At 47.1% G+C, this 19,686-nt stretch overlaps 1 protein-coding gene across 1 annotated transcript in view; it reads right to left on the minus strand.

Moving 5' to 3' along the window:
* Window positions 1-13,162, minus strand: part of LOC115458336 — a 29,181-nt gene extending 16,019 nt beyond the window's left edge. Inside the window, exons 1-2 of the mRNA XM_030188225.1 lie at window positions 13,001-13,162; window positions 6,304-6,681 (exon numbers count right to left, since the gene is read on the minus strand). Coding sequence (XP_030044085.1) covers window positions 6,304-6,681; window positions 13,001-13,088 — 466 coding nt within the window. The 5' untranslated portion in view covers window positions 13,089-13,162. The remainder of the gene's footprint in view (window positions 1-6,303; window positions 6,682-13,000) is intronic.
* Between the last annotated feature and the right edge of the window lie 6,524 nt (window positions 13,163-19,686).

Here is a 19,686-nt window from a genome sequence, read left to right on the forward strand (position 1 = left end):
GAAGAGGACAGGTACAAATCAAGGTAGGGTATACACAAAAAGAAGCACATATGAGTTTATCTTGTTGGGCAGACTGGATGGACCATGCAGGTCTTTTTCTGCCGTCATCTACTATGTTATGTTATGTTACTACATTAGATTTAAATTACCTCAGCAGTGAGTCTTTTCACGTGGAGTCGTGTCCACGTCAGTCAACGTTTTATCAATCAATATCTTATCAAATGATTCCTAATTAAATTTAAGCATAATTTCAATTATAAAGTGAACTTAGCTTTTTCAAGATCCGCTGCCAATGTACTTAACATTATGGCAGAAGGCTCAGCTGTGAAATATTTACATTGACCGATTCTGTCCTATGATTAGTCTTTAATGAATCAGATCCCCGGATGTGTGTCTGACATGGGACTGCATAGCTCTTTGGCTCTGCAGCACATGAATGTCATGCCGGGGGTTCACAGGTGCATTGGTTTATCGCTTCTGCGCCAGTAGAAACAGAGCGCCACAGCCAGGCAGATCCCGAGTTTCAAAGCTGAGGTCACTGTGGTAAGTATGATCACATCTGTTCTGTGGAGTCGCCACATGCTTCTGGGTCTTCCATCCACGTCCACTGTCCTGTTTCTACCTTCCATAACCGGTCCTGAAGTCACTATCGCAGTCGATGTTTGCATTGCTGTCCATGGGGGGGGGGGGGGGGGGGGGAAGTGACAATGAAGAAATTTAGAGAAGTACATAAGTAATGCCATACTGGGAAAAGACCAAGGGTTCATTGAGCCCAGCATCCTGTCCACGACAGCGGCCAATCCAGGCCAAGGGCACCTGGCAAGCTTCCCAAACGTACAAACATTCTATACATGTTATTCCTGGAATTGTGGATTTTTCCCAAGTCCATTTAGTAGTGGTTTATGGACTTGTCCTTTAGGAAACCGTGCAACCCCTTTTTAAACTCTGCTAAGCTAACCGCCTTCACCACTTTCTCCGGCAACAAATTCCAGAGTTTAATTATACGTTGGGTGAAGAAAAAGTTTCTCCAATTTGTTTTAAATTTACTACACTGTAGTTTCATCGCATGCCCCCTAGTCCTAGTATTTTTGGAAAGCATGAACAGACGCTTCACATCCACCTGTTCCACTCCACTCATTATTTTATATACCTCTATCATGTCTCCCCTCAGCCGTCTCTTCTCCAAGCTGAATAGCCCTAGCCTCCATAATCTTTCTTCATAGGGAAGTCGTCCCATCCCCGCTATCATTTTAGTCGCCCTTCTCTGGTAGAAGGTAGAAGAGCACCAGGTTCTCACTTAGATGAATAAAATGATGGTGGAGGGGTAGCTGGTTGAGGGCATGTATTTGTATGTAAACCAGAAACACTCATGTGACTCAGTGGCAGATTGGCTGGGACTGGGCGGAGACTCCACAGAGACAGAATCCACAGCCCCCCCCCCCCCCCAGGTAAAGAAAGTCAGAGTCATTATGCAAAGATAAGGTAACATAGTAGATGACAGCAGATAAAGACCTGCAGGGTCCATCCTGTCTGCCCAACAAGATAACCTCATAGGTGATACCTAGATCCTGGATTTAGAGTCCATAATTTCAGGATTACAGAAGGAGCCCTGGTGTGCGGCCCTCCAGTCAAGGGCTGGAATTAATATGATGATGGCAAATGAGGCAATAAAAGAGCAGGAGGAACCTGGCAGGAATTAAGCAAACAGGCTACATCACAAGCCTAACTCAGAAGAGGTGGCAGGAGCTGCTGGGGGGGAAGGTAGGGCTAGTTTTAAGGGGGAAGATGACACCTCATAATCCCTCTGCACACATCTTAAGATCTGGGTTTTCTATCCCACTATAAACCATAAAATTCTACTGCTTTGTCACTCTCTTATCTGCCATCCATCTCTCTCTGTCTCTCATCCACCCAGTCCTCCCTGTTTCTCACCTAACCAGTGGCGTAGCTATGTGGGGCCTGGGGGGGGGGGCCGGGGCCCCATAGATGTGCCCCTGGACCCCCTGCCGACAACCCGCCTGACCCCCCCCCCCCTCCCACCACCAACCCGCCATCGACGTCGCCTGCCTTTGCTAGTGGGGGACCCCAACCCCCACCAGCCGAGGTCCTCTTCTTCCTGCAAAAGGCTTCCTTCTGTTTCTGATGCAGGACACAGGACGTCAGAAACAGAAGGAAGCCTTTTGCGAGAAGAAGAGGACCTCAGCTGGTGGGGATTGGAGTCCCCTGCCAGCAAAGGTAGGCGATGGCGGGTTGGCAGCGGGAGGGGGCGTCGAGCGGGTCGGTGGCAGGGGGGAGCAAAGTCGGCAATGGTGGGGGGGGGGGGTCGGTGCCACCGGGGGGGGGGGGCTAAAATGTGCCCCCTCACCTTGGGCTCTGGACCCCCCTCCTGCCTAAGTCTGGCTACGCCCTTACCCTAACCCACTCCACCCTCTTCCTGCGAGACCTGTCATTGGAATGCTTTTGTTTCACTTATATATTCTGATATTTGCAACATTTGCTTATTTCCGAACTGAAGAAGAAAAGTTATATGCAGGCTGACTGAATAGATAGGGATGGGCTGGAGTGTAAATTTTAGGGGGCTTCAAGACGTTAGCTTCAGAACTTAGTACAAGAACAGTACTGGGTAGACTTCTACGGTCTGTGACCTGAGAATGGTAAGGACAAATCAAACTCTGGTATAAAGTATCACATACCATGTAAATGAGTTTATCTTGTTGGGCAGACTGGATGGACAGTTCAGGTCTTTATCTGCCGTCATTTACTATGTTACTCTTTGGGGTTCTACATGGAATGTTGCTACTAATTGGGATTCTGGAATCTTGTAACTCTTTAGGATTCCAGAATCTTCAGAACTTTTAGTACAAGAACAATGCTGGGCAGACTTCTATGGTCTACGCCCTGATCGTGACTGAATAGATATGGATGGGCTGGAGCGTAAACTTTAAGGGGCTTCGATGTTAGCTTCAGAACTTAGTACAAGAACAGTGCTGGGCAGACTTCTGCGGTCTGTGCCCTGAGAAAGGCAAGGACAAATCAAACTCGGGTATAAAGTATCACATACCATGTAAACTGAGTTTATCTTGTTGGGCAGACTGGGTGGATTGTACAGGTCTTTATCTGCCAGCATTTACTATGTTACTATCCAGCTTATAATTGAAAGAGAAAAACGCCTATATTGCGACCCAAATCGGGAGATGGGTGTCTTTCTCCCGTGGGTGCCCAAATCGGTATAATCGAAAGCCGATTTTGGGCGTGTCCAACTGCAATCCATCGCGGAAACGGGTAAAGTTGACAGGGGCGTGTCGGAGGCGTGGTGAAGACGGAACTGGGGCGTGGTTATCGGCCGAGGAGAGATGGGTGTCTTTAGCTGATAATCGGAAAAAAAGGCGTTTTTACCGCGATTTTGGGTCACTTTTTGTGGACCCTTTTTTTCACGAACAAGTCCCAAAAAAATGCCCCAACTGACCAGATGACCACTTGAGGGAATCGGGGATGACCTCCCCGGACTCCCCCAGTGGTCACTAACCCCCTCCCACCAAAAAAATCCCACTTTAAAAACTTTTTTTCCAGCCTTTATGCCAGCCTCAAATGCCGTACCCACCTCCATGACAGCAGAATGCGTTCTATCCTGTGACAGCCTTTCCCTGGTTCTGATGTGGCTCTCGGGTGAGTGTGACACCTTTTCTGTTATGCGCACTGCAGAGTCACATCAGCAATGCATTGTGGTGGGTGTAGGGTATTGGGCTCCGTGATTCCAGTAGCTTGTGGCAAATGCTCACAATGTTGGTAGGCTCTACTCCCATGGTGCTTTCCCCCCTGCTTACTGGGTCAGGGTGTGCCCTGTTTTGTTTCCGGTAGTCCATGAGGTAGTGGCCATTTTTGTAAGCCAGCTTTAGATCCCTTTCACGTGTTAGCCACGTTATAGAACTTAGTTCTTCCCTTGAATGTGGCTGAAAGAGGGCATTGTACAACATTCTGCCAGCTCTGACCTACTGCTCATCTCAGTACCAGGGAGACTCGTTGCCAGTGGGGCACAACCTCTGATCTGCAGTTAACTGTGAGTAAGCGTGCTTATTCCAATAAAGGACGTTTTCGGAGAGATTAGTCTTCAGGTGTCAACTGGTGTGCCAATGTTATACAGCAGCAACAAGTCCTAGAGGCCTGCGTGTATGCAGGTCCCCGGAGCACTTTTAGTGCGTACCGCAGTGCACTTCAGCCAGGTGGACCCAGGCCCATCCCCCCTACCTGTAACACTTGTGCTGGTAAATGAGAGGCCTCCAAACCCCATTGTACCCACATGTAGGTGCCCCCTTCACCCCTAAGAGCTATGGTAGTGTTGTACATTTGTGGGGAGGGGGTTTTGGGGGAGGGGGGTTGGGTGCTCAGCACCCATGGTAAGGGAGCTATGCATGTGGGAGCGTTGTCTGAAGTCTACCGCACTGACCTCTAGGGTGCCCAGTTGGTGTCCTGGCATGTCAGGGGGGCGAGTGTACTATGAATCCTGGCCCCTCCCATGACCAAATGGCTCAGATTAGGATGTTTTTGAGCTGGGCGTTTTTAGTTTCCCTTATCGCTAAAAAAAACAACGCCCAGCTGAAAAACGTCCATTTTTTCGAAAATACGGTCTGTCCCGCCTCTTCATGTACCCGTTTTCGGACATAGACGCCCATGGAGATAGGCGTTCGCGTTCGATTATGCCCCTCCACGTTACTCTTTGGGGTTCTACATGGAATGTTGCTACTAATTGGGATTCTGGAATCTTCTAACTCTTTAGGATTCCAGAATCTTCAGAACTTTTAGTACAGTGCTGGGCAGACTTCTACGGTCTACGCCCTGATCATGACTGAATAGATAGGGTGGGCTGGAGTGTAAATTTTAAGGGGCTTCGACATTAGCTTCAGAACTTAGTATAAGAACAGTACTGGGTAGACTTCTACAGTCTGTGCCCTGAGAAAGGCAAGGACAAATGAAACTTGGGTATAATGTATCACATACCATGTAAAATGAGTTTATCTTGTTGGGTAGACTGGATGGACCGTTCAGGTCTTTATCTGCCATCATGTACTATGTTACTCTTTGGGGTTCTACATGGAATGTTGCTACTAATTGGGATTCTGGAATCTTGTAACTCTTTAGGATTCCAGAATCTTCAGAACTTTTAGTACAAGAACAATGCTGGGCAGACTTCTACGGTCTATGCCCTGATCGTGACTGAATAGATATGGATGGGCTGGAGCGTAAATTTTAAGGTGCTTCGATGTTAGCTTCAGAACTTAGTACAAGAACAGTACTGGACAGACTTCTACAGTCTGTGCCCTGAGAAAGGCAAGGACAAATGAAACTTGGGTATAATGTATCACATACCATGTAAAATGAGTTTATCTTGTTGGGCAGACTGGATGGACCGTTCAGGTCTTTATCTGCCATCATGTACTATGTTACTGTGTTACTCTTTGGGGTTCTACATGGAATGTTGCTACTAATTGGGATTCTGGAATCTTGTAACTCTTTAGGATTCCAGAATCTTCAGAACTTTTAGTACAAGAACAGTGCTGGGCAGACTTCTACGGTCTATGCCCTGAGAAAGGCAAGGACAAATCAAACTTGGGTATAAAGTATCACATACCATGAAAAATGAGTTTATCTTGTTGGGCAGACTGGATGGACCATTCAGGCCATTATCTGCCGTCATTTACTATGTTGGTATAAGTTATCTTCGAAAGCTAATCAAAAGATGTATTAAGTTAATCCAATAAAAAAGGAATCGTGTTATTTTCTTTTCTGTGTTTTGATTTATTTCTATTTATTTCCTTTAATAGTGGACTAACAGGGCTACCACACCACTTTACTCAATTAAAAAAAAATTCAAAGGCTTATATTTAAAGGTGCAGAAGAGCGGCACTGATGTGTGGTTCCAGGTTGGGTTTGCCCGAGCACACAAGAGCTGTACTTACTGCAAAACTCTTCCTCCCCACTTTCTTTCCCTATTACAGCCTGCAAATAATTTGAATAGCATATCCTTTGAGCATTGGAGAGCTATTTTCCTGTGCACTGTTGACTCTACTGCAGGTGTTCTGAGAATTGACCAGCAGAAGAGGAAATGGTACCTGCCCAACATATCCCTTGGACACTGCCACTGAAATTGAGAAGCTTAACTTTGGAGAGGAGGAGGAGGAGACTGGGGAGGGAGGGGGTAGTTTATATATGAAAGGATCAGATCTCTCCAGCTCCTCACTGCATGGGACTGATTTCACAGTAATTAAGATTCTTCTTAAAGGTAGAATGAAATTTCTCCCACTTTACCTGACACTCTGAGCGCAGTCCCTGAGAAGTTTTGCCACTGTTCAGTTCTTCCACCGCTTCCTATCACTTTCACTCGGCAGAAGTACCTTTCACTGTCTGTCTCCCTCAGGTCTGTTATTCTGATAGAGGCTGTGTTTTCCCTCAGTGGGTCCCCGTCCAGGAAGATCCGTCCCCTGTAATCCTGACGGGTGGATTCCTCAGTGTGACTGTAGATAAAATCTCCGTGGAAGGTGTTAATTCTCCAGTACACGTTCACATTCCGGATGGGCCCAAAGTCCCTGGGGTAGGAGAAGGAGCAGGGAAGGGTGACGGACTCCCCCACCACAGCTGAGACTGACTCCGGCTGAAACACATCGAACCTGGGATGCTGGGCAGAGACTGGAAGCAGAGACAGTAGGTTATAACTATTTTATTTATTTATTTGTAGAATTTGTATCCCACATTTTCCCACCTTTTTGCAGGCTCAGTGTGGCTTACATTGTTCTGTAATGGCGATCACCAATTCCGGAATGAGAAATACATATTTTACATTATAAATAGAAATGTTGTATGTATTTAATTTACTGGTGTTTACTTCCCGGGGGTGACAGTCTATACCATGGCCTGTATCTGTGTCCTTATTAATGGACAGTGAGCTGAGTCACCAGGGGGGGGGGGGGGGGGGAGTCCACCCAATGGCAACAACTTCAAGGATGATCCACCCTCGCCCCCCAAAACAGCCCCAGTCCTTTTCCTTCTCACACTGCCCCCCCCCAATCTGAACACTCTTTCCGCTGCAGTTCATTCACATCTGCTGTTCAGCTCACAGCTGCATAACCCAGTGCCAGATGTCCTGGCATTGCCAGGGACAGGTAACTATACTGGCTGATGGGCAGATGATCGAAAGCCCTGCACTGTTCCCAACAGCGCTCTAAAAATAGCGCTGGAACCCCTATGATCAGAGATAATAGCATGCAAATTTAAGCACGCTATTATCTCTGATCATAGGGTAAAGTGCGAGAGAACTGTGCCTCAGCGCATCCTCCCGCACTTGTTTGACAGGTCCGGGCTGTCAAAAGCCCAGACCTGTCAAACACAGGGGCTGGAGGTCCATGAGACCACCAGACCCCATGCCAAGCAACACAGAGCCCTCCCCCCCCCCCGACACAAGTTTCTCCCTTATATAGTGTGAAGCCCAGCGCATCCCAGGATGCCATTTTTGAGGCAGCGCCGATGGAAGAGTAGGGAGGCCACCTCCCTCCAACAAAGGTAGGGTTTGAGGGCCACTAGACCGCAAGGTTGGGGGGGGTTGACTCGTGGCCCACTGGGCCACCAGGGCTCCATTTCAGGGTATGCTAGGGTTGTTAAGGGGGCTGGAGACCCACTGGATATCCAGCCCCTTGAGCCTGTGTTGGGGGGGGGGTCAGGGGGACTGGAGATCCAGCGGACCTCCAGCCCCCTTGTTGCTGGGGGAGGCTTGGGTTGGACTTCCTGCTTCTGTAGGGGGGGGGGCTGCTGCATTGGGAGGAATAGGAGACCTGCTAGCATGCAAATGCATGCTGAACAGGGCTCAGCATTCAACCCTAATGCCAGGTCCAAGCTGGCATAGGGTTTGGCGCGCTACTCGCTGATCATTGGGGAGGAAAACATTTAGCATGCATTTGCATGCTATTTGCACTAAGAGTCCTGTTTTACATGCATTTGCATGCTATTTGCACTAAGAGTCCTGTTTTACATGCATTTGCATGCTAGTTGCGTTCAGAGCCCGTGAACTTGTTGTTTCACGTGCTCAGGGGCTCTGATCATGGGATTGTAGCAAACGCAGGTGCCAGTATGACGCTGATAGCCACTAGCGCCTGCGTTTGCTTCTGATCCTCTGCCCATGAGAGAGGTTTCTCGGAATGAAAGGGGCAGGATAGAAAGACCCTGTCAAATGTGTCTCCTTCACACTTCAGAGGGGGAGGGACACCTATCTCTTTAGATCCCTGCAATCACATGGAGCCAGTGAGATGAGTCTTAGGTTGCTTGAGCTGTGCAAGTGATCCTTCATCAGAGGGGTTCTCCTCCCCCATCATGTAGGTCACAGTACTAAACTGGTTGCTTCTTGCTTCCTCTCACCCTCAGATACATGTGCCAATATTGTCCTGAATCCCAGTTTCTCCTAGGACAAGCAGGATGCACCAGCCACATCTAGGTGTGATGTCATCCGATGGCTCCTACTGGATGGAAAACTTAGGGCTGACTTATCCTGCTGTCCACGGAGAACTTCCATTACAAATAAGTAACTTTGCTTAATAGGTGCCTGAGGCTGGGATGGGAAGGTTGAAGCAGTGAGTGGGGGGGGGGGGGGGGGGGGAATGGGCGGAGCAGTGAGTATCTGATCCTGAGTGTTGGCCTGGGGAATGAACACTGGAGCTGTGGGGTGAGGTGAGGATATGAGTTCTGGGGGGGGGGGGGGGGGGTTGGTGCTGAAACTAGGACTGGTTCTGGAGAATGCAGGGTCTGTTGGGGGGCAGGGGGTAATCTCTTTGCTGTCCCCTTCCAAAGTTTTGGGTGGAGGACAATGTTTCCTCTAAGGAGTGGCCTGGTGTGTGCAAATTTTTTTGTGTGTGTGTGAGCAACAAGTTTTAAAAACTATGATTTTTTGAGTGCCTGTATTAGCAATGCATTTCTGTATACAGCACAAAAAACCATTTCTGTCAGCAACCGTGTAAAATCTGTGAGCGACGCCCCTAAAATATATAATCAGTTGCTCATGTGCTCTGCTTAGAGGGAACATTGGTGGAGGAATCTCCTCTAAGGTTAATTTTGGGCTGGCTGTCCATTAATATTGATGCAGAGAGACAACCATGGAATGCAATTCTGGTGGCAAGATGGATGCCCCTGACATTTGCAATAATCTGCCCTACTGGTGAAAGTCCTGGAGGCGGAGAGGGCTGAGTGCTGAAATTGGGGCCCCGGATGGGAAAGAAGGGCCCTGGAGGACTGTCACATTTAGGGCTATATGAGTGTGGGTAGAGGCGAGGGGTGGGGAGAGGAGCTTTGCAAGTAGGGTTTCTAATTCTAATTGCTTATAAAATGTGTGTGTGTTGTTTTTTTAAAAGATAACCAGAAGAGTAGCCCCTGTAAACTCAGTACTCGCAGCCTCAAGTTTTACGTTTCCCCAGATCCTCAGCGCTTTCCCTGTCTCTCTGTCCCAGTCGCACTATACACTTTCCACCCTCCTCCCCTCCCCCTTCCATCAAAAGAACCCACTAAATGTGGCAGCCCCAGAATGATCACCTCCTATCTGGGGTACAGAAGGAGCCTTTGCATCTGTCCTGCAGAGAAATTCATGCACTATTGAAGCTACAGAGCAGAGGAAAGAAGAACCCGGGGTCCCGGAAACCCTTTGCTTTTGCGTTGTCTTCTGAGCTTTAGTTTGAAGCTGCTTGGAAGAAACTGTTCAGTAAAATTCCTTCTTAGACTGAAAGTGGGATAGGCGTGTGAAGCATGAAGAAAATTTCAATGGTAGGGCTTTGAAAGCTTCCCCCCCCCCCCCCCACCCCAATTTCACATAGCTCTAAAATGACAGGAATAGAGTGCCAGCTCCTGCCCTCAAAACTAACCCTGGGCTCTGCCCGTATAGTACCCCAGAGCTGCCTAAGAGATAGTGAAGAGAGTTTGTCAGTACTCAGCATCTCTTGAGGAGCTGCAGCGGTGAAAGTTAGGTTCAAGGATTTCCATAGAGTGAGAACACGGGTGGGGTGGGGTGGGATGGGGAGGAAGAAGGCAGCCTACACATATACAGCATGGACGCTAAAGAGGAGCCTGAACTGAAGGCTGCTTGGGTTATCTTTAGATTGTAAAAAAGTTAAAAAGTTGATTCCTGGGTTTCGCTTCTGCTTCCCAAACTGGCTGGGGTTGGGTTACTGCAGATGAGGCAACCTTCAGAGCTGCTGAGGGAAGGGTAAAGGGAGCTGTTAACTATTTTAACAGAAAGGGGGGAAAAAAAATCCCGTTCCAGGAACAATTAAGATGGCTGACTTCCACCAAGCTTTTGGAGGCACTGCAAACCCCTCTGCACAGAGCTGGAGAATGGGACAGAAGAAGAACATGAAAGAACCCCCCCCCACAATAAACCAGGGCCGCTGAGAGGGGCCTGGGCCTCCAAAAGGGGCCTGGTGCCGGGGTCTCTCTCTCTCTCTCTTTTTCCCACTCCTGATGGGACCCGAGTGATTGCATCCTGACAGGAGCAGGAGAGAGAAAACTCCGGCACCGGATCCCTCCTTGGAGGCTGGGAAGGACCCAGAGCTTCCACCAGAGCTGCTGCTTTTCCTCTCAGGCGCGCATGCTCGGTTTTGAAACCCTGAGAGGAAAAGCAGCCTCAGGGGCAGGCAGTCAGTCTTCTTCTGGTAGAGTCTGGCTTCCCCGCTAGCCAAGGTATTTCAGCAGCGGCAGCAATGTGGGGGGTGGGGGTGGTAGCGGCAGTGATTGGAGGGGACAGCAGCGGACTACGATTTGGGGTGGGGTAGGCAGCGGCCCTGCCCCAGGCCCCATTCAGTCTCTCAGCAGCCCTGCAGTAAACTAATGCTTTTCTTCCTCAATCCCTCCACCCCATTTAGTCCATGTGGTACTTCCAGAGTATCATCACCAGCCTATCATGCTGATTCTCCTTTGAGGTGACTGGAAGGTGCTCGGAAATGTGACAGCATAGCTCTACCTGCCAGGACTCACCTTACCTAGAAAAGGCAATACTGCAAATATTACACTGGGCCCTGGATCCCCACTACGTATCCTACTGGGAAATAGAAGCTATCAGTCCCTACACAGAGTCTGCACGTGACAGAATCCCTCTGCTTGGCCTACCTCCAGAATAAGGGAACAGAAACTAGAAAAAGAATTTGAAATACTGAACTGGAAACTCCAGGAAACCAGACAATACAAGCTAGGGGAGGGGGGTTGCAAGAGGAGCGACAGTTTCCCCAAAAGTAGGGTTACCATAGGGCTCCAGAAAAAGGAGAAAGAGGGGGTCCGCTCCCTCCACAAAGGGTGGAAGAAAACCAAGTCCAAGTGACCAGCCCAAACACAGGAGTAAGAGCTCCAGACAAAGTTTTATTGGGACCCTACACGGTCCGTGTTTCGGCGTCCAAAGTCTTCCTCGGGGGTCGGTAAAAAAGATCCTCTGCTGAATGTCAAACCAAACTTGAGTGCGAGGATGCTAAAATGTACTGGGTCCGCGAACAGGGACTCAACCAAACCAAACAATGGAAGTAAAAGCCAGACTGGCTCAATCTGTCCTCCTTTTTCTGGAGCCATAGGGTAACCCTACAGGATTTTGAATGAAATGGTGACTATGTAGATCAGCCCTTAACTGACACCTGTTTTACAAAGGGTCTGCTCCTCCTGATGTCAAAACCTGGCTATGCTTCTGATCATGCAGTGGAGTACAAGAGAAGGAGAAAGCGAAATACATTTTGTCCTGTACAGAGCAAAATACAAATATAGAAGAGATGCTTATTTTCTAAAACTGAGAGAGAAAAATCAGATTTCCAAATTACTACTATTACTTCTAAAGCGCTACTAGACGTACGCAGCGCTGTACACTTGAAGAGACAGTCCCTGCTCGACAGAGCTTGCGATCTAATTAGGACAGACAAACAGGACAAATAAGGGATAAGGACAAAGAGTAGCAAGATTCTGTGTGGAATCCCAAAGAGTAGCAAGATTCCGGAATCCCGCAGTAGCAAGATTCTGTGCGGAATCCCAAAGAGTATGAAGATTCCGGAATCCCAAAGACTACTACTACTACTTATCATTTCTATAGCGCCACTAGATGTACGTAGCACTGTACACTTGAACATGAAAATACAGTCCCTGCGCGACAGAGCTTGCAATCTAATTAGGACAGACAAACAGGACAAACAAGAGATAAGGGAATATTAAAGTCAGGATGATAAAATAAGGGTTCTGAACAAGTGAATAAGGGTTAGGAGTTAAAAGCCGCATCAAAAAGGTGGGCTTTTAGCTTAGATTTGAAGATGGCCAGAGTTGGCGCTTGACGTACCGGCTCAGGAAGTCTATTCCAGGTATATGGTGCAGCAAGATAAAAGGAACGGAGTTAGCGGTGGAGGAGAAGGGTGCAGATAAGAGAGATTTACTGAGTGAACGGAGTTCCCTGGGAGGAATGTAGGGAGAGATGAGAGTGGAGAGGTACTGAGGAGCTGCAGAGTGAATGCACTTATAGGTCAATAAGAGGAGTTTGAACTGTATGCGGAAACGGATAGGAAGCCAGTGAAGTGACTTGAGGAGAGGGCTAATATGAGCATAACGACCCACAAACAAAAGAATGAACCGGAGAAAAACTCCAATGCTTGGGGAAAAGAGCTAAAACAGCAGTAAAATACACTGTTTTCTATGACCAGGACAGAACATTAACAAGCCAGAAAGGCTATGGACCAGTATCTGAATCAGGGAACTATCTCTGTTACTGTCCTTTTGGTATTAAAGAAATTGAAACAGGCGGTATATCAAATTGATAAAATTAAACTTAAAATCTGTCTGGAAGTGGTGGGGGAAAAAAAAGAGCAAAGACAAGAAAGACAGACAGGAAGGGAGGAAGGAGAGGAAAGGGGAAAGAGAAGGGAAAAGGCACAGGGAAGGAGGAGAGAGAGAGAGGGGCAGAGACCTCCCCCTTCCCCTTTCCAGGTACAGTAAGGATGGAGAAACCTATGTTTACCTTCTAAATTTGAGATTAACACCAGCAAGGAGATCCCACTGAGCGTGTGCAGGACTTTCAGGCTCATTTTCTTCTCCAGTCTGAGCATCACCTCCCTGGATGTTTGCTGCTGATCTTTCCTGGAGTGATATTTTGCTGTTTCTTCTTGAGAAATTAAATCGACACAAACCAGAAAGATTGCTAATAACGAGAGAAGCAGAACTGCTGGCAGGGAAATAAGAGGAAGGTTCGGCCTCAAAACACCATCATTTCCTCTTGCAAACTCTTCCAGGCTCTGGGTGATGAAAGCACACAAGAGAAAGACTAAAGTGGAAATTAATGATTGCGGAGAATAGAGTCTGTTGGCTTTCAAAGATGTTTCTAAGAATGGGGTCAAAAGCCCATGTCCTTTTCAATTGCAGCTCCATGTGAGCGAAATTCAGGGAAAATAGGAATTTTCCTGCCCTTGAGAACTTACAATCTAACCCCCCCCCCCCCCACACACACACCATGGTAGTGGCTGCCACACAGCAGTGAATCGGCATTACTGCACTGGAAGCTCAGATGAAACTCTCAGGGGACACAGGAAACAGAAAGGGGATAAGATGGTCTAATATTAAGATCTCAAGGGGACAGTATGGAGAGGCTAGGAATGCTTTAAATTATAGGATTTTATAGCCTATTTTTTATTTATTTATTACATTTGTACCCCGCGCTTTCCCACTCATGGCAGGCTCAATGCGGCTTACATGGGGCAATGGAGGGTTAAGTGACTTGCCCAGAGTCACAAGGAGCTGCCTGTGCCTGAAGTGGGAATCCAACTCAGTTCCTCAGTTCCCCAGGACCAAAGTCCACCACCCTAACCACTAGGCCACTCCTCCACTGTTGCTACTATTTGAGATTCTACATGGAATGTTGCTATTCCACTAGAAGTCGGCCCTTGCAGATCACCAATGTGGCTGCGCAGGCTTCTGCTTCTGTGAGTCTGACGGCCTGCACGTACGTGCAGGACGTCAGACTCACAGAAACAGAAGCCTATGCAGCCTTCTATGTGGAATGTTGCTAGTGGAATAGCAACATTCCATGTAGAATCTCCAATAGTAGCAACATTCCATGTAGAATCTCCAATAGTATCTATTTTATTTTTGTTACATTTGTACCCTGTGCTTTCCCACTCATGGCAGGCTCAATGCGGCTTACATGGGGCAATGGAGGGTTAAGTGACTTGCCCAGAGTCACAAGGAGCTGCCTGTGCCTGAAGTGGGAATCAAACTCAGTTCCTCAGGACCAAAGTCCACCACCCTAACCACTAGGCCACTCCTCCACTGTTGCTACTATTTGAGATTCTACATGGAATGTTGCTATTCCACTAGAAGTCGGCCCTTGCAGATCACCAATGTGGCCGCGCAGGCTTCTGCTTCTGTGAGTCTGACGTCCTGCACGTACGTGCAGGACGTCAGACTCACAGAAACAGAAGCCTGCGCAGCCTTCTACATGGAATGTTGCTAGTGGAATAGCAACATTCCATGTATAATCTCCAATAGTAGCAACATTCCATGTAGAATCTCCAATAGTATCTATTTTATTTTTGTTACATTTGTACCCTGCGCTTTCCCACTCATGGCAGGTTCAATGCGGCTTACATGGGGCAATGGAGGGTTAAGTGACTTGCCCAGAGTCACAAGGAGCTGCCTGTGCCTGAAGTGGGATACATGTACTTGCGTGCCCCGCCCACAAACCACTCAACCTCCACCCATACACATGCTCACCATCAAAGAACACACTATCATGTTACTGTGTGTATATTCCAGGAGGCATGTTTGGCTAGAGAATGTAATAAAAGCAGTTAGATTAGCAAGGTTTAAAAAAGGTTTGGATAAGTTCCTATAAGAAAAGTCCATAAGCTATTATTAGGATGGACTTCGGAAAATCTGCTGCTTATTCCTGGTATAATTGCCATAAAATCTTTTGGGATCTTTGTGGCCTGGGTTGACCACTGATGGAAACAGGATACTGGGCTTGATGGACCTTTGGTCTGCCCCAGTACAGCAATGCTTATGTTCACATACATGCATCAGTGACTAACATACCGCCAAATGGGCATGTACTGTGCTGCTGAAACGATGTGCTCCTCCCCCTTACTTCCAGAGTGGAAATGACATCATGTTGCTTGTTATAGACAGAAGCTAGTGAGAGGAAGTGACATCCTCCCCCTTACTTCCAGAGCGGAAATGACATCATGTTGCTTGTTATAGACAGAAGCAAGTGAGAGGAAGTGACATCATCATTGCTTGTTGCACAAGTGACATCACTATATGTAAATGAGGATATAAATGTAGCGATCTAATTTTTCCCGACCTATCCCATTCACTGACTGAAGAAAGGTGGCAGCAGGAAGGGGAACACTTCAACCTGAATTTACTCTTATGATACGTATCTTGAAGGATTATCTTATTTCCTACCACGGAATGTGGAGCTCTTTTCTTAATCTCATTTTATAATTGCTAACCCCTTTGACTTGCATGGCATATAAGGCAGGATAGCAAGTTTTAACAAATGATAAATGATCATTTCCTTGGACTTTTTTATTCAAGACCTGTGACAACATTGTCTGCAGTGATGTGTGAGGGTATCTGGAGGTGTCCTTAGGTAGTGGTCTAGCCTTGGTATGATATGGGTGATGAGCCTCGTTTCATTCTCTGTGGTCATGGGTCACGTGTTCCTACTTTACTCATTTCTAAAGTGCTATACTGCACATCTGGATATACAGAAAACACAAACAGAAGGTTTCAGGAAATTTATTACAGTAACCAGGGAGAGCCAGGGTTTAAGACTGAAAAGCAACCTCTCCCCTCCCAAAAGGCAGGATTTGAATAAGCCCAAAAGAGGAGCATGACTGAGCTTCGGAATATTATTCTAGACATATTTATTTATGTATTTTATTTATTACATTGATATGCCACATTAGCCCAAGTAGAACTCAGGTTCAATGTGGCTTACATAACAATTAGAAAAGCATGAACACGGTCCAAATATATTAACAGAAAGTAAAATACATCATACAGGGCTTTGTTTACTAAGGTGCGTTAGTGTTTTTAGCACGCCTACACTTAGAGGCATATTTTCAAAGCACTTAGCCTCCCAAAGTTCCATAGAAACCTATGGAACTTAGCCTCCCAAAGTGCTTTGAAAATAAGCCTGTTAGCGTTCCAACCACATCGGCGCCTATAGGGATATTGTAGGCACGTACGTGGTTAACGCGCGTTAAAAATGTTAATGCGCCTGCAACGCTGCTTTCTAAACTGGGCCCATAATGTTAGACCAGTAAAACAGACGTAATTAAATACTTAGGACCCCTTTTACAAAGAGGCGGTAAGCCCAACGCGGGCTTACCACTCTCTCTAAACAGGAAGTAGCTCAGCAGTACTTCCCACCCCCCAGTGTCCCATCATATCCGGCGCCACAAAAATATATTTACCTTTGCGGCGCCGGTGTGTACCCGGCAGTAATCGGGCAGTGCTGCACGCTGGCACAGCAAGGTAGAAAGTATGATGTTAGGAGCTGGCAAAGGAGAAAGAGGGCACAGAGATTGGAAGAGCGGCTTGCCTATCGCACAGAAGTCATAAGGAGGGGGGAGGAGGGAAATAAGGGGGAGGGGTAGCGAGGGCACTGGGCACTTGTGGGTGAGCAGAGAAGCTGGAGCTGTATGTGGAGGCGGAAGGGGAAGCAATGTAATATCAGGAGAAGAGGGGGCCCCCTGGTTGTCATGGCATGGGAGAAAGATAAGATTTATAGCGCCATAAATAACTTTGGATAAAACGGGTGTGGTTGCCCTGTTAGTCCACTTTAAAGGTAATAAATAAAAACAAAAAAGAGATAAGGTGATACCTTTTTTTATTGGACTAACACTACATTCTTTTGGCTAGCTTTCAAAGCAATGCTTTCTTCTTCAGGACAGAAATGAGCAAAAGATGACGAATATCAGAACATATACGTGAAACAGAAAAGCATTCCAATGACAGTCTCACGGGGTAAAGGTAGGAATGGGGGGGAGGGGAGGGAGAAGGTGACCAAAGCAGTGGAAATTTATGGTTCATAATGTGAGAGGAAATCCAGATTTTTGTTACGACCTCTTTTGTTGATGTCAAAACATCTTATCGTTTTAACTTCAAACATCTTATGTTCCTGGATTGTTTTAAAATGTCCTCTTACTGTTCTGAGGTCATTAATGGACTTCTCTGATCTTGCAAAGTGCTCTCCCACAAGAGCTGTCACCTCGGGCAGCTTTGTGGTGTTTAATGTGGCAGCTGTGTGAACTGATTCTTGTCTTTAGCATCTGACCTGTCTCCCCAATATAACATCCTTCTTCACGTAGACAGCTCTGTGCAGAGTTAGGATTAGAGAGCTGCACAGGAGCAGGGATGGCGGGATTCCCACAGGTACCCCGGGAATCCCATAGGGACCCCCTCCAGGTCTGCAGGGATCCTGCGGGGATGGATCCAGATCTGCGGGGATCCCACGGGGATGGACCCAGGTCTTGCAGGGTCCCTGCAGAAATGCAAGGCGATCTGAGCATTGCCTCTCCTCCCCGAGCTGCAGGGTGCCATCCAGCACATACCTCAAGCCACCCTGGTGGTCCAGTGGCTTCTTCGGGGCAGGAAAGATCCCCACTCTTTCCTGCCCATTGCTGCTGATCCTCTCGCTGTCTCCACTTTTTTAAGGTGGCTGTTGAGACTTCCAGCGGCGGCCTGGCGAGACTTCTGCGGAAGTCTTGCGAGGCCACCGCTGGAAGTCTCGGCAGCCATTTCAAAGAAGAAGTGCACCAGCAAGAGGGTCAGCAGCAGCGAGCAGGAAAGACTAGGGATCTTTCTTGCCCCGAAGTAGGGTTACCATATGGCTCCAGAAAAAGGAGGACGGATTGAGCCAGCCGGGTTTTACTTCCATTGCTTTCAATGGAAGTAATTGAGCCAGCCGGGTTTTACTTCCATTGCTTTCAATGGAAAGCAATGGAAGTAAAACCCGGCTGGCTCAATCCGTCCTCCTTTTTCTGGAGCCATATGGTAACCCTACCCCGAAGAAGCCACTGGACCACCAGGGTGGCTTGAGGTATGTGCCGGGAGGGCTCCCAGGGCTGAAGGGGAGGTCTGGAGTCATATGTGGGAGGGAGGGAGGGAACTGTAAAAAAGCAAGGTTATCTGTTTCCCATTCCTCGCACAGCCATCATCCCTGTGCACTCAAAACAAAGCAAGCAAACCTATGAGCTGCTGCATCCACACTGCCGTTCTTTATGGTTGCAAGCATTTTTTATTTAATCTCACTTATATTTTCGTGCATACGGATTTAAACAGGGGAAATATAGTAACGGAATAACTTTTCATAAGTAGAGTAGTAATTTGTTATAAATCGTAGTGTGTCATTTGGAGGGGCTGGTTAAAGGGACACCCTAGATTTTTTTTATCCTAGTAAAGGGCCACTATCAGGTGCTCAACATTCAGAGTTTCTATCTATCTATCTATCTATCTATCTATCTATCTATCTATCTATCTATCTATCTATCTATCTATCTATCTATCTATCTATCTATCTATCTATTCATTTACTTATTTATGGCATTTATATCCCACATTAAACATGAATTAGGTTGAAAACTGGGAGCAGTTAAAATCTCCCCCCCCCCCCCCCCGTGCCTACATCAAAACTACTACTAATACTACTTGACATTTCTAAAGCGCTACCAGGGTTACGCAGCGCTGTACAATTTAACATAGAATGACAGTCCCTGCTCAAGGAGCTTACAATCTAAAAGACAGGTGTACAATCTAAAAACAAGTATAGAGTATAGAGTCCGTCTGATAGGGCATACTATATTTCACGAAAGGTTAGGTGCCGAAAGCAGCATTGAAGAGGTGAGTTTTAAGCAGAGATTTGAAAATGGGTAGGGAGGGGGCTTGGCGTAGGGGTTGAGGAAGATTGTTCCAGGCATAGGGTGAGGCAAGGCAGAATGAGCGGAGCCTGGAGTTGGCAGTGGTGGAGAAGGGAACTGAGAGGAGGGATTTGTCCTGTGAGCGGAGGTTACGGGCGGGAACATAGGGGGAGATGAGGGAGGAGAGGTAGTGAGGAGCCGCAGACCGGGTGCATTTGTAGGTAAAGGAGGAGAATCTTGAATTGTATGCGGTATCTGATCGGAAGCCAGTGAAAAAGATGGCATGTGGGAACATGCTCCTTTTGATTTTCGGATTGCAGTGGTATATTATAAAAATGCACTTGCCTTTTTAAAAAAAATGCCCAGTTGGGTATATATGCTATTCTCAACTTTGTTAAATGTTTCAGACATATCCATCTACTTTGCTCCCATGATATAACTGAATTCTATTATTCTGTCTCAATGTATTTTCAAATGTAAGCTACATTGAATCCAAGTTTGCTTGGGATAATGTGTGATATAAATGTTAAAAAAAGACCTTTATTTCTAACAATAATATTTTTGCTATTGTTTTCAATAGCGTTTGCTATTGTTTTGGGTGAACCAGTATGGCCGCAATCTCCGCCTACTGGCTTCAGCCCATATAATGGGCTAGATAGGCTCACCCTGTCTCCTGTTTTATCTAACCTGCTTGGTAAAAAGGGTGGAGGAAGTATGGGTGGGTGCAGGGAAGAGGGAAAAAAAGATTGGTAAGGGGGACATACATGGAGGAGTGGGGAAGGGG

Source organism: Microcaecilia unicolor, chromosome 14 (assembly GCF_901765095.1).
Source record: "Microcaecilia unicolor chromosome 14, aMicUni1.1, whole genome shotgun sequence".
NCBI lineage: Eukaryota > Metazoa > Chordata > Amphibia > Gymnophiona > Siphonopidae > Microcaecilia > Microcaecilia unicolor.